Below are 14,431 nucleotides of genomic sequence, written 5' to 3'. Positions count from 1 at the left end.
TTTCTTCCATTTTTTTTTCCTTGCCAAAACAAAACTATTAAGGGGAAAAAAGATGCAGTACCTGCACAATGCCTTTTGACTGTAAGCAATAGGATCCCAGGACATGTTCTGGGTCTGGGGCATTGTTAGGTCATGGGGCTCCAACCCCAAATCTATTTCCAAAGCCCCCCCCCCCCGCGGTCCACAGTGTCCATTGGTGCCACATGCTTCAAAAGCCCACTCCCTCCCCCCACCCCTGCATGGTAATTAAGCCTGGGAGGGGGACTTTTTCCATTGGGATAGGAAATTCATTGGGTGCAAATTCATGGAAGAATTTTTTATAATTTCACTGATTTAGATGAGAAATTGTCTGGCTCTGCCTCCTGTGAAATTGGAAAACAACAACAACAACACCTTGTCAATATTTGTAATTATCAATCATCATATGCAGATTTTATGCAGATGTGTGTCCTCTGGGTCTGTCCCAAATCTTTAAATGACTTTGGAATACCTGCACCCAGGACAGGTTGCCACCACCTTTCCTTAAAAGGGGGGGGGGGATATGAAGGTGGAGGGAGGCAGTGATGCTGTCAGGGCAGGCCTTTGAGGCAGAGACCCAGGGCCCCCTCTGGGCAGCCTGAGCAGGAAAGCTCTCAAACCCAGTAGGCGTGGGTTACCATAAGCGAAGTAATATACTTTTCCCATCTAGCAAGGAGCCCATAAATGCATGAAGGTCAGAGTCCAACATTACCCAACTGCTCTACAGGGGGAATTATAGGTGCCGTCCAGTGGGTTTATTACGATGGGCTGACTCGAGCCTCTGGCTAAACAAAAAAAGAAAAGAAATAGGAGGGAGGAAAGAAACACGCATCTCAGTAGATGCTAGGGAACAGTTTATTGCGACCAAATTCTGCAGCCCACCAGCGCGGGCCTCGACGACGAGCCCACACACGCTCCTGAGGCCCACGTAAGTGCGATGAGGGGAACTTCCAGCGTCTTCCGAGTGGTTTGGGTCACACTCGCCCTCCACGGTTAGCCAGGCCAGGCAGGAGTAGTCAGTGCCGCGGGCGGGGCTCCCGTCCTCTCAGGGCCCAGCAGCTCCTCGCCTCATCCCTTCGCTCAGCCCACCCGCACCGCCCTTGCTTGGGGGCGCGGGGAAGGGGCACCCCCTCCCCCCGGAGCGCATTCCTTCGCGCCTCCGTGGGAGCTTCACCTGTGGCTGCCGCCCATCTTGCCCCGCGCGCCTGGCTCGTCGGTCGCCGCTCCGCCCGGCTCGTGCCTGAGTGCGCACAACGAAATTGGCGCTGTCGCCGGCAGCGGCAGCAGCAGCAGCGGCAACCTCGGTGCAGGCAGGCAGGCAGAAGCGGAGGGGGCGGCCAGGAGGAGCGGGTGGGGGGGGGGTGAGAGAGAGAGAGAAGGCTGCTGCTGCTGCTGCTGGTTCCTGAGGTGGCCGGCTGCAGCGGGCCAAAGGCGTCCGGGCACAAGGGCGCCTCCGTGGCATGGACACCGTCCAGAGCCGGCAAGCGTCTCCTCGGGGGAGGGGGAGGAGGAGGAGGCGCCCCTTGAAGCCCCGCAGCCGCCGCGGTTCGCCTGTACCCTGAGCGGCGAGCGCAGCGCAGCGCGCTCCTTGCCCAGGCGAGGCAGGCGACCGGGTGGGCTCCTCCTCGTGTGTGTGTGTGTGTGTGTGCGTGTGCGGGCTGTGCGCGCGCTAGTGGGGCGGGTGGGGGTGGGGTGGGGACGCTCTCCTCAGTCGCTCTCCTCCCGAGGAGCTTCGCAACCGCCTCCTGCGCCGGGAGGAGAAGGGGGGGGGAGTGTCGGAGGAGGGAAAGGGAAGGGGACTGTCGCCTCCGCCTCTTCCTCAGCGGCTCTCGGGCAGCCGGAACCGCACGCGGCGGCGGCGGCGGCGGCGGCGCGGGAGCCCGGAGCGGAGGGATGTGGGGCTTTGGGAGAGGCAGGCTCTTCGGCATCTTCTCCGCTCCCGTACTGGTGGCCGTGGTCTGTTGCGCCCAGAGGTAGGAGCGGCGCCTGGCGGGGAGGGAAGGGGAGGGGACACGGGAGGGAGGAAGGGAGGGAGGGCTGCGTCTCGCAGAGGAACCAAACTGACCAGCGCTCTCCTGCCCCCCTCCTCAACCTCTTTCTCGCCTCCCCCCCCCCCGGCTTTGCTCGCCTTGCTTCTCGCCTGCTTTCCATTTGCTCCCCACCCGCCTCCTTACCTCCTTTACCTTGCTCTGGATTCAAACCACTTCGCCATGTCGCGCCTTCACTTTTCCACACTCTTTTCTGACTTCTCCCCCACCCCCCATTTCTCCACACTCATTTCTGCCCTCCCCCCCCTCGCCCCTCAAATTCCGTTTTCCCCCCACAGTGTGAACGATCCTGGGAACATGTCCTTCGTGAAAGAAACTGTGGATAAATTGTTGAAAGGATACGACATTCGCCTCAGACCGGATTTTGGAGGTGAGGGGTCTTTTGTGGGTGCTTTGGTCTCTGTGTGTGTGTGTTGTATGTTTCTGTCTGCCCGTGATTCTGTGGGATATAATAGACATTACTTTACATCTGTGTCTAGCAGCTACATTCCCCCCCCCATTGAGTGGGGGCTCTGATCTGGATTTGAATCCCTCTGTGGGGGATATGGGGGAGGGCCTTTAAGATTCAGATCAGGCTCCCTGCACCTTCTTTAGAGTAAAAATGGAAAACAAACAAACAGAAATCATTGCTGCTATACACAGATTCAAAGTAATGTCTGTTTTGGCCCAGCATATGCTTGAAGGGTGGGGGCTTTTGTTGGGAGACAGAAAAGATGTTGCTAGCAACTGTGTGGCAAAGTGACACCATCTCTCATTCTTTATTAGGCCCCCCAGTGAATGTCGGGATGAACATAGATATTGCCAGTATTGACATGGTGTCTGAAGTCAACATGGTGAGTAGTTCTTTGGTGATTTCAACATGGAAAGGGCTGGGGCAGGGTCGGCCTTGGATTTAAGGATTTTTGAGTGATTCTCTATCTTGGTTTTGGAGATTATCATAGAAGCAAGGGGCATGGAGTATGTTTGGTGGGGGCATTAGGTTGAGGGAGGTTGAAGAGGAGGCCCTTTCAGCGGAACATTGGATAGCTGGCAATGAAAGTTTAGTAACAAACCAGCTTTATCTCCTTCACCTGTTTGAAAGCTTTTGCATGTGCCTGAAATAAACAGAGGGATCAGCTGCTAACCTTGGATATTTTTTGTCAGAGGTGTCCCTGAATCTTTTATATACTGTACTCCCCACCCCCACCCCTGCAAATGTTTTATGCTGCTATACTTCTTTGCTGGGCCTCTTGTTGATTTGAGAAGTTGTGATGCAGCAAAAAGCCAGTATAATGGCTAGCTTGGGTGTGCCATGTTCAACTTGGATGTGGCTGTTCGGTTGAAGGCAGCAAAGAGTAGTCAGCTTGCAAAAGCATGCTGAAGGGAATATAGCCAGATTTTAGAGTGCTGTCTCAGGTGCTGAAAGGGAACTTCTGTTGCCCAGATGTATCTGTTGTTCCTGCTGCTTGTTGGGCTGGCAGATGTCACCATCATCAGAGTTTTAAAACTGCACTGCTTTTATTGTGTGTGAAAGAAGCATTTCACTGTCTAAGAAATCATGACCAGTTTGTACTTAAAAAGTCATATCGCTTATCACCACCGTATAGTGTGCAACACATAAAGTAATATGTGCAAATAATATTGAACAAAGTAACACATGTGTGGCTTTGCTGACAAAGTGAACTAACTGCAGCTGCATTCATTTTAACTTTTCTTTAATCTCATCATGTGGTAAACTTTGTGTTTGATGACTAACAGTGGAATGCTATACATGGCTACTCAGAAGTAAGTCCCACTGAGTTCAATGGGACTTACTTCCAGGTAGGTGAGTAAAGGATTGCGGCCTTAGTCTCTTACTTCAAATAAAGATCACATTTGAGGAGAGATTTTGTAGCAACCTGGGAAACACTTTTCCCAATAGAAAATGCAGAAACAAACAGGGTATATGTACAAGCACTTTATCTTATTTTACAGTCCTAAATATACTTCATTGAAATGCCTCATTTATGAGTGTACTGGTTTATGATTAAACTGGTTTACAAAAGTAATCTTTAGAAGACTTCATGTACAAACTATAACATAAATAATGAAACACTACTGAAATACATAAAACTCTCAACTGAATATATTTTATATATTGGACTCCTGTTTATATAAATGTTTTTTAGTAGCAAACATATTGGGCATTCTACTGCTTGGAAACATTTTAAACAGTTATATGTATGTGACATTTTCAAGAATAAATGGAATAAAGAAAATACTCAGAAACTACCAATTTAAGATTCTTTAGATAATGCATAATCGGCTACAAAACTGGATAAAATGTTTCATGGCTTTTCTTTTTATTGTGCTGTATTAGGTTTCAAATGTTTTATGTATGTTTTAGTTATTTTAATCATGAAACTACATTTTAGTGTTCAGTTGTTTGGAAAATACCTTCTTACAATAAGTGTCTTGTACAGAAGATACAACAATTTAAAAAACATAAGAACATGAATTTTTATTGAGTAGCCAAAGACATTACAATTATTTATTTATTGAACATCATACTTTTTGATATCCCTAACTGATTTTAAATTACAATTCTATCAAGTTTAAAAGCCAGGTTAAAAGTTCTTCATGTTTCTGTTGTTCTTTAATGATGTGTAATAGTCTGAAATAATCTAGGAGGCAGGCATTTTTATTTTATTTTTTTTCAGATGTGGAACAAATTACTAATATGGTGTGGAACACATTACTTACCTACCCTGGGACATATGTCCTGGGATATCTTCCCTGGTATATCAATTGTGATATTTTCTCCCTTCCTTTATGCTGTTTTACATTTAGCACTCTGATCCTAACTACGTTTACTTGGGAATAGGGTCCATTTGGATGTGGTGGAGAAGCTCAGGGAGCAGGCAACAAATTGATTGCATTTCCTGTCTCTCTATTTGGCATCACATCTGAAACAACTCTTATTTTAATGGGCCTTACTTCCAAGTAAGAATTTTAGGACTTAACAGCATGATCCATTTTATGCACCTCTTTTGAATACATGTTTGCTGTTCTCTAACTTTAGGAAATGCTGGTGTAGATTTTCAGAGTATTTTCTTTTAGAATTGTTGGCAAAACAAAGAAAGAAAAAACTACTTTCTGAATTTTCTAGTTTCAAGTGAAATTGACAGGGAAATGGAACAATGAAGTACAGTACAAACTTAAAACAAATGTTCTGTACCCTCAGTTAGTATCAACTCAGGACAGAACTGGATGTTATCTCAGCAGACACATGGCCCCAATCCTGTGTTTGCTCAGATAATGGGAGTTATTGAGCAAGAAGGCAATTACAAGGGAGAAGTGATGAGTGGGCAGAGTACTGACAGTTTGCTAAGCACATTTGTTCTCACTGCAACTTACCCTCCCAAAGCTTTCCCCCCCCCCCAACAGGTGGGCTCACTTCCAGTTCTGGAACCCAGCTAGAGAAGAGCTGTTATGATCAGGGTAGGATTTTTAGGAAAGAACTGGTGGGCAGAAGAAGGGTTAAGCAACTCCTCCTGTCTGCTCATTCACCTTTGCAAGTGCCACTGACCCCTACATTAGTATTATGAGATCCTGCATTTCTCTTGTGACATCAAGTTCCACCAACATAGTTAGGAACATAGGAATAATAAAACAGAACATAAGATGGAACCCTAGCTTGAGGGGGTTGGCTAGATCCAGATCAGGACCCCTGTATCTACTCTAGAGTAAAAATGAACAAAGACAGCTTCTAGACTCACATTTAAAGTAATGTCTGCTTTGGACCAGAGCCTATAGACAATAAGTACTGTTGTTCGGTAGTTCAGTCAATCCAGGTATTCAGCCTGCATTAGATCGGGTTTCATTTCTTCTTAAGATGTTTGCTCCAGTATTGCTTGTGGATGTTCAGATGTCAGTAGTAATTAGGGCTCTTTCATTATCAGCTTCAGCTGGTACACCAGCTATGTTGTTTTCTAAAGAGGACAGAACTGCCCATGACTATTTTGGTATTAGCATCCTCCAGATATGACTGTTGTAATGTACTTTATGTGGGGCTGCCCTTGAAAAGCATCCCAAAACATTGTGGGTCCAAAATACTGCTGCCTGAGTGTTTTCTGGGGCTGGCTGAATGTAGCATATTAATCACTGTCTTACTCCGTTGTATCTTCACTGGTCAGCTATTCCTTTCTGGGCCCATTTCATGTTGGTTCCTAGCTTTAAAGCACTCAACTTCTATGAATTTAGAAACATTGGGCTTCATCAGAGGGGCGGGGGGAAATCATGGTTCCCTACCATCGCTTCCCCCCTGCTTCTGTCACATAATATTTCCTCTTTCTCACAGGGAAGAGGAAGTAAACAAAGACCATGTGGCCCATTCAGTGGGCATTTTTATCATGCCCCTTTTCCTGCACACAGCAGGAGACTGCAGCAAGTTTTACTTCTAAAAAAAAGTCAGACTTACCAGGGTCTTACTTTGTGATGAGAAGAGGGCCAGAAGAAGTGGGAGATGCATGGGAGGTGAAAGGTGTCATCAAAAGGACCTGCAAAAAAATGCTAGCGGGCAATAAAATGCTCATCTGATAACACTCATTACCTTCACTCATAAGTCCCCTTCCTTGCACTCTAAACAACATCAGACATTCTGTAGTTGGGTGGGCACAAGGGAAAGAGGGCCAAAATAAACTTTACTTTAAATGTGTATCTAGAAGTTGTATCCTTTTTCATTTTCAGTCTAGAGTTGGCACAGGGCTTCCAGTCCAGATTGGGACAGTAGTATAGGGAAGGGGAGGGGGCTTTTGAGATCCAGATCAGGCCCTCTCTGCCTACTCTAGAGTAAAAATGAAAAGAGGACATAGCTTCTAGACACACATTTAAAGTAATGCCTGCTTTGGCTCAGAGCCTTCTCAGTTGTGGTGCCAACTTGGGGTGTTAAAAACAACAGACTCTTTATGGAGCATCATTTTTAAATAAATAAATAAATAAATATCAGCTAAACCATCATATTGGCTCTCCACATGAGAATTAATCATCAGATTCACACAGTCCCAAGAAGGTATTCCAAGTTTAAAAGTTTAACCTCAATAATTATTAAAACATTACAGTCACCCTCTTTAAACCTGGTAGTGGTAATAATGATACTAATTTCTTTGATTTAAACCTAGTCATTGGAATCAGCTTTTGCATAATTGGTCTATTAAAATCCCAACTCTACCTTAAATATAGAGGTTTAAAATTCTGTGAATGTATGAAAATAAATTAAAATCACTAAGAAGGTTTTTATTATACTACCTTATGGGCTGCTCATAATAGTATTATAGGCTTTGTTACCCAAGTATTAGAGCATATATAATCATTTCCCAATTCTTAGCTTTAAAAAGCTTCCTATTTTAAAGTTGCAAATGCAAACTTTTCAGCTTATGGCATTCTAGATGTGCAAAAGCATTGTATTTGGACTTTTGAATTGTGCCTCCCTGTGCCCAAATTATAGGGAGAAAGGACATTTTTCTCTTTGAGGAGCTACATTAGCTATCTTGCTACTGGGATAGAGTAAAATAGCCTTCCCTTAACCTGGTGCCCTCCAAATGTGCTGGACCTCAACTCCCATAATTCACAGCCAGCATAGTCAATGACCATGCAGTCTTGGAATTATGGGAGTTTCAGACCAACTCATCTGGAGGACACCAGGCTGGGGAAGGCTGGGCAAAGTATCATAGAGAAGAATGTTTGTAATGGCCCTGTACTAATTGTGTTTATACTGGTTTATTTTCAAATGTTGTCCAGAATTATGCTGTACATCTTCTGGTGATCAAAAGGGAGCTCTAAATAACCATGTAGGGCTTACAAGCTTTACTGCAACACTTCTTAAGTTACCTTTTTCATCAGTAACATCCTAGCTACACGTAAGATAGCTGATGATTGTGGGTTCTAGCAGCCAAACCCACCTAGCTAGATACACTGCCTGTGCAATGCTTATGTTATCCCTTTAACTACATCATAAAAAAAAAAACAGGATAGCAAATTGTTTAGCCTTACTTGCTGGTTCTTTCCTGGTTCAATCTACCCATTGATCCATAATGGTACCCAGACATCAAGTTGCATGCCTGCTTGTCTTCTTCCCACTTCCATGTTTAGAAATTATCAGATGATCCTGAATGTGCTAATGCATTTCTTTCTAAGCAGATGTGAGTCAGTTTGGTAGATATAGTCAATAAAAAAACCTGAGCACTTCTAGGGATTGCTATAGTGGGTTGATTAGCATTTGAGTATCAGTTCTTAGTACCTGGCTTAATTTATCTCAGAATATCTGTTCATTCCACTTATGGTCCTTTGGAGACTGCACTTATGTCTATATGATAAATGTGTCTCCCAATTTATACCAGAGTGAACATACAGAACACTTACATAAGAATGCTTATGCAGAAGTATTTCTCAGAACACTAGAGACTGTGTTAAGATGTTACTACTGATTTTGGCAATGATGAAAATTTTCAGAAAATTTAGACAGACAGTGTTTGTCCTGTCCCCAAGCAACTATATCTTCAGCACTTGAGAGTCTTAATTTGGGAAGGATGCCACTATGGGTATTACTACATTTGCTAGCTTCAGCCTGGTCAAGCTGACTTGTTAAACAGCTTGACATTGAAGACGCAGGGTAGCTGTTCACAGCTATCTGAACACGGATTTTTTACTATAAATTCAATGAGGATGACTAGGTTAAATCTGCTTTGCTGTAGTAACAAAATCTAGTAAATCTAGACAACCAGACTAATTTGAAATCTCTGTAGCTATGTACTCATGAGTCTATATATATTGTTTGTGCTTTCCATGGCATCCTGAAGATGATGGTGATGCTTATAAAACAGAGATGGTTCACATAACCCACCCACTGTCACTCCCTTCTTCCATACTCTAGTCCACATTACAGAGAATAAGAAAAACAAACATTAAGTAGGGCCAGTAGCCAGATAGAGCAAGTTATGAAAAAGAAGAACAGGTGGAGTATGGAAGAAGATAAATAAGAAAACTTAAAATGGGAGAGAAGTAACAGAAGTCAGGTGGAAGATACTTGTATCAGCAGAAGAAATGTGGCAACTTATAGAACCACTACTCTTGCTATATTTACACAAAGGTCTCAGAGGTATCTTGCTGATTATAAGTGGTTTTTCCCCTTAGTGCAAATGGAAATCTTTGCATGGCTAACCAAAACTGACGTTGAGGGGAAACTTGGGGACTTGCAAGATAATGCCTTTAGCCACTAAAGCAGCTCTGTGAATCCAAAGCACCTGATGTTTAGGGAGTGCCCTAAGAATGGGGATCTATTCCAGAATTAAAGCATTAAAACTAATGTTCAGTGAAGAAAACTAATGGCCTTGCTAGATGGCAGGTTAGCACAGGGGATTCCGGGCTCAGGCAGGGGTCAAACCTCCCTGGGCCCGGGGTAACCTGCACCACTTTTGGCCCAGTTTTTCCCATGGTCACGGGCTGAGCTCGAGACCGTGGGCGTGTAACTCGTTCCACCGCTTTTCCCGGGTACCGCAGTTACTCCCAAGTAGCAGGGGAAAGCGGCAGACGGGCCGCAGCGCTCCATAGGAGCACTGCGGCCATCAGGGCTAGGGTGGGGACATCAGGGGGTGGGAAACAGAGGCCAGGGGAAATCGGGGTGATGTGAAATGGAGGCTAGGGGACATCTGGGGGTGGGAAACGGAGGCCAGGGGACATTGGGGGGCAGGAAACAGAGGCCAGGGGGGATGGGGGGAAACCGAAGCCAGGGGGATGGGGTGATCGGAGATTGCGGGGTGGGGGGGGGATCGGAGATTGCGGGGGAAATCGGGGGGAGCGGGGAACTCTTTTTTAAAAAAACAACAACCTACCTTTGTCGTTGGTGCACTCCTGTGCACATGGCCCCTTTAATCTAAAAAAAAAAATGGTGGACACAACGGGCCCTTCTAGCAGCCTGTCGCGTCTTACGTGTAGACAGGGGCAACGGCCCACGCTACTTTTAGTGTGGGCTGGCCCCTCCTCCGAACTGGATTCAAAGGTAGGTCTAGCAAGGCCCTAAGTAAGATTAATCCTAGCTCTCACATTCTACTCATAGAATCATAGAATAGCAGAGTTGGAAGGGGCCTACAAGGCCATCGAGTCCAATCCCCTGCTCAATGCAGGAATCCACCCTAAAGCATCCCTGATGGTTGTCCAGCTGCCTCTCAAATTAGGGAAACTCCAAAGCATATGAACTAAACTGGCATTAGGCTCATGGCAGTATCAACAGGAATTTTGATCACTAAGTCTGAGATGGGATAATTTGGTGGGGCATCAATGTATACTTAATATGGTTTAGTAGAGTGGTCAGTATTGGTGATAGGTGCATGTGTGAAGGAGGCATGATTCCCTGCCACTCTTATGCTCTTGGATGGAAGATTTTGCTCTCATTGTAACTTTATTAAAATCAAACACTTTACTTTTTCCCATAGGAACTAATTGTACCCATTCACTTACAGTATAAGGGAGAAAGTAAAGGACTACAGTTGGGAATACTGCTGGGGTAGTGGAGGGGGTGGTGGTTTCTAGTAGGGGTGTGCATGGACCCCCCGCTCCGCCCCGCGGGCTGATCCGAAAATTTCGGATCGGCCTGCTCCGCGCCGCTCCGCCCATACTCCGCTCCCTTCGCCGCGGAGCTCCGGCTCCGAATCGGAGCTCCGCAGTGGAGGGGAGTGGTGCCAGGTAAGGCCGGGAGAGGAGGGCGGGGGGGGGGTTACCGGGCCCTGCTGCCGTCGCCACCCGTGTGGCGATGGCGGCAGAGCCCGGTAAGGGACCAAGGGGGAGGGGGGCCTTACCTGCCTCCGTCCACGGTCCCTCGGCTTCTTCAATTGAGCCCGCAGTTCAGCCAGGAAGTCTGGGCCGCAAGTGCGGCCTAGACTTCCTGGTTGAACTGCGGGCTCAATTGAAGAAGCCGAGGGACCGCGGATGGAGGCACGTAAGGGAGAGGAGGGGGGTTACCAGGCCCTGCCGCTGTCGCCGCATGGGCGACAGCGACAGCGGCAGGGCCCGGTAAACCCCACTTACTTTTCCGGCGGAGCTCCGGATCGAGGCGAAGGATCCACCTTCACCTCGATCCTCTTCGCCACGCTCTGCCGGCCCCCCCAATCCTCTTCGCCTCCGCCTTAAGGGGAGGTGAAGCACCCCGCTCCGCTTCTAATTCGCTGGTCCGATTAGAAGCGGAGCACATCCCTAGTTTCTAGTGACACAAACCCTTGAAAATCCAGCTGGTGAGAAGTATGTGAGACTCTGTTTGCAAATTCTGAATATATAACCCCTGTCATGGGTTCTGTTTCTTGATCATACTGGAATGTGATGAAATTTTGAGAACTGGCTTTTATATATACAGATGTAGGCCACTGAACTACATAAAAGAATCTGGAGGAAGGTGGCTACCCTTTTATTAGCACATCTGTTGAAATCTTTCAGATAAGGACTTCCTCTTTTTTTTTTACCAGCTGACTTGTTTTCATGTTCCTGTGCTTTAGAAAAATGATGTATTTTTTAATTTATTACATTTATATTCTGCCTTCCCCCCTCCCCAAAAAAGGCGCTCATAGTTTGAATAGTCATATGCATCTGGCAGTCCTCTCCCATCTTGCCTTGAAGTTAATCATATACTTCACAACATGGACTTCTCTCTCTCAGGCTGTGTTTAATTTCTTGAATAAAATGAGTTTTTAGTTTTTAATATTTGAAATGAAACAGGTGGAGGAAACATATAAAAGAACGGGGAAACAGTCAAAAGTGATTGCCTTATGATGGTAGCAGCATTTGGGTGTGAAAGTTGCAGATCCAGTGATTGAAGTTGGAAGTTGGATTTAAGTACTCCAGTTCAGAAAACAAAATGTTCTTCTGTCTATTAATTTAACAAGCTTAATTGCACATGTCTGGTTTATAAACACATACATGCATGTGTGAGTGTGTACATACATACATACATACACAAACAAATCCAACTCTATGTCCACTGAGACACTCATAAGCATTTCATGGGCAAATTTCATAAAAAAGATTTGTTATAGAAAATATATAGTTTTTGTAGTTTTATTATTTATAACGACAAATATCAGTTATTTGGGATGGGGATAGGGGAGAAAAACCTTAATGTTGTCACTGCATTAAATGTTTTCTCAAGATCTATGGAGGATTGTTAAGATACTGAGTCACTGAATTGACACTGAAAGTAACTGGTATTTGAAAGCAGTCTGTTTTCAATTATAAGCCTGACCTGTTTAAAACTTTTAGAGGAGAAAACAACTTTAACCATTGCTGGTTTTAGAAGCCCCGTAGTATTTTCTAGTGTCTTCACCATCTACATAAGGCAAAGTCTGAGAGAACTTAGTTGATATAAATATTTTAGTCATTTAGCAATGTCTACTCCTTTCAGTAAATTTCTGGAATTTCTTTATGTATTTTTGTATGTCAGAGGTGGGCAACCTCAGGAGATCCAGGTGCCATTTTTGTTTCCTAGCTCTCCTATGGGCCATACATAATCGCTGTGTGCCAAAAACTGGAGGGGAGGGAGAGAAATAAAAAATAAATTAAAATGACATCTGCTACAGAGTGCCAAAAGGGTCAAAATTACCTTGTTTGCAATCTACCTTTTACCCTTTGGGTGCTCGGTAGCAGCTCCAGATGCCATTTTGTTTGCAAAAAATTTTTTTACACACATTTCAGGGGATGGCAGGGGCTGCACTGAGACACTCTGGGAGGCTGTGTGTGGCCCCTGGGCAGTATGGTGCTCACCCCTTGTGTAGATGAACATAGCTTTTGAGGTGTCTTGCAAAAATTTCATACAAATATATGAGTTATTCGTTACAGGAATCATGCAATTTTACTTGGTTATGATACAGCTAATGTTATATGACCCATCATCCCCATCTAGTTGTGGGCAACTAATCAGATATGTAGTATCTAGCAGCCTTGGACATTGATGAACATCCCCTTCCATAAAAAAAAGATCCATCCATCCAATTCAATAATAATTGCCTTATGAGAGCTTCCGCTATTGGGCGGAATAAAAATGTAATAAATAAATAAATAAATAAATAAATAGGGCTCATGTGAGCATTGAGATTGAGAGCTTCATCCCATGTACCTGCTTCCCTCAAATTATCCCCATAGTGCTAAGCTTTCACGGTTGTTGTTGTTTTTGCTACCGGGCGACAGCGATCCTTTGCATACCAGGAAGTGAGTTTAAGGGGGGGAAATGTAAAAAATAATAAAAACTCAACGAATGGCCCAATTCAATTCAAATTTGGTATGCTTAAAGCTCTCCCTAATATCTATTACTGTCCCAATTTTTGTGTCTTTATCTTTAAAGCTTATGCAGATGTAAGCATTTCTTTAAAATCCTGCTCCTGCGCCCCAGCGGCGGCTCGGAAGTTATGCTCAAAAAGTAGGGGCTAAATATGGCGAATCTTTTGGCTTTATAGCACAATTAACGCTGGATGCATGGGAGTACTTCACAATCAAAGCAGATTATAAGGTGGAAAACTTCTGAGTCCTTTGCATGCAATTCGCAGTGATTGCACAGTATAACGCTGGTGTGATAAAGCTCTTAGTTACAATGTATGTCCAGATATCCATATGCATTTGCAATGAATGTGAAAGGCTTCTTATATTTGTGTATCTATTTCCTGGACTGGGGTGATTGATTTCAGTGGAATGGTTCAAAATCTGCTAAAATCTTTCCCATAGTTGGTAAAGCGAGCAAAATAATTTACATTTCTAGGTATGGACAAGTGAAAAAGAGGCACTGATGAAAATAAAACATACATTATTAACCTTTTTCCAACCAAGTAAAGGTTTTTGTTAGTTGTAGTCATCTTCCTTTGAAAACGATTTATTCAATATTAATACATTTTCATATTACTAAATCTTTTTGGCAGGTCTTTTTTTAAAAACACACACACGATATTGTGATTATATGAATTTTAATAAACAAAAGCTACCACTAATTTTTAGAAGCAAAGTTCATTCTAATACTTATTGGTTTTGTTTTTCTTTTTTTAAGTAACACATCAGAGCTAGTGATTAAAAATTGTCCTCAATAAGTAAAATGCCCCCACTAATTATGAACTTAATATTTACTTGTTTACCTGCAGATTAAATCTATTAAATGTTCGGGCTTTAAAATAACTTTAAAAATGTAGGCCCTGTGAACAGGAGTAAGAGACTGTTTAGAAAAACCACTTTAAATTACTCACTGTAAGATTTTGTGTGCAGCGACTTGCTATGCAGGTCCAATGAACTACATGCTTTTGAGAGGGTAGTTCTCAGTGCTGTGGTGATGAACAGCTGTGTGGAGTAACCTTCCCAACAAAACAATTGAAGTGCTATCCATAGGT

The 14,431-nt window shown here is 44.3% G+C and overlaps 1 protein-coding gene across 1 annotated transcript in view; it reads left to right on the top strand.

Annotated features, from left to right (window-relative positions):
• The first annotated feature begins 1,815 nt into the window (after positions 1 to 1,815).
• The window catches only part of GABRB3 (gamma-aminobutyric acid type A receptor subunit beta3), a 117,154-nt gene continuing 104,538 nt past the window's right edge, over positions 1,816 to 14,431 (top strand). The window contains exons 1-3 of the mRNA XM_063127498.1: positions 1,816 to 1,991; positions 2,345 to 2,436; positions 2,832 to 2,899. Of these exons, the coding sequence (XP_062983568.1) occupies positions 1,912 to 1,991; positions 2,345 to 2,436; positions 2,832 to 2,899 (240 nt within the window). The 5' untranslated portion in view covers positions 1,816 to 1,911. The remainder of the gene's footprint in view (positions 1,992 to 2,344; positions 2,437 to 2,831; positions 2,900 to 14,431) is intronic.

The sequence above is a fragment of the Elgaria multicarinata genome, chromosome 5 (genome assembly GCF_023053635.1).
Source record: "Elgaria multicarinata webbii isolate HBS135686 ecotype San Diego chromosome 5, rElgMul1.1.pri, whole genome shotgun sequence".
In the NCBI taxonomy this organism is placed as follows: Eukaryota; Metazoa; Chordata; class Lepidosauria; order Squamata; family Anguidae; genus Elgaria; species Elgaria multicarinata.
Note: the sequence above shows the minus strand (reverse complement) of the source record. Positions and strands in the feature narration are given on the sequence as shown.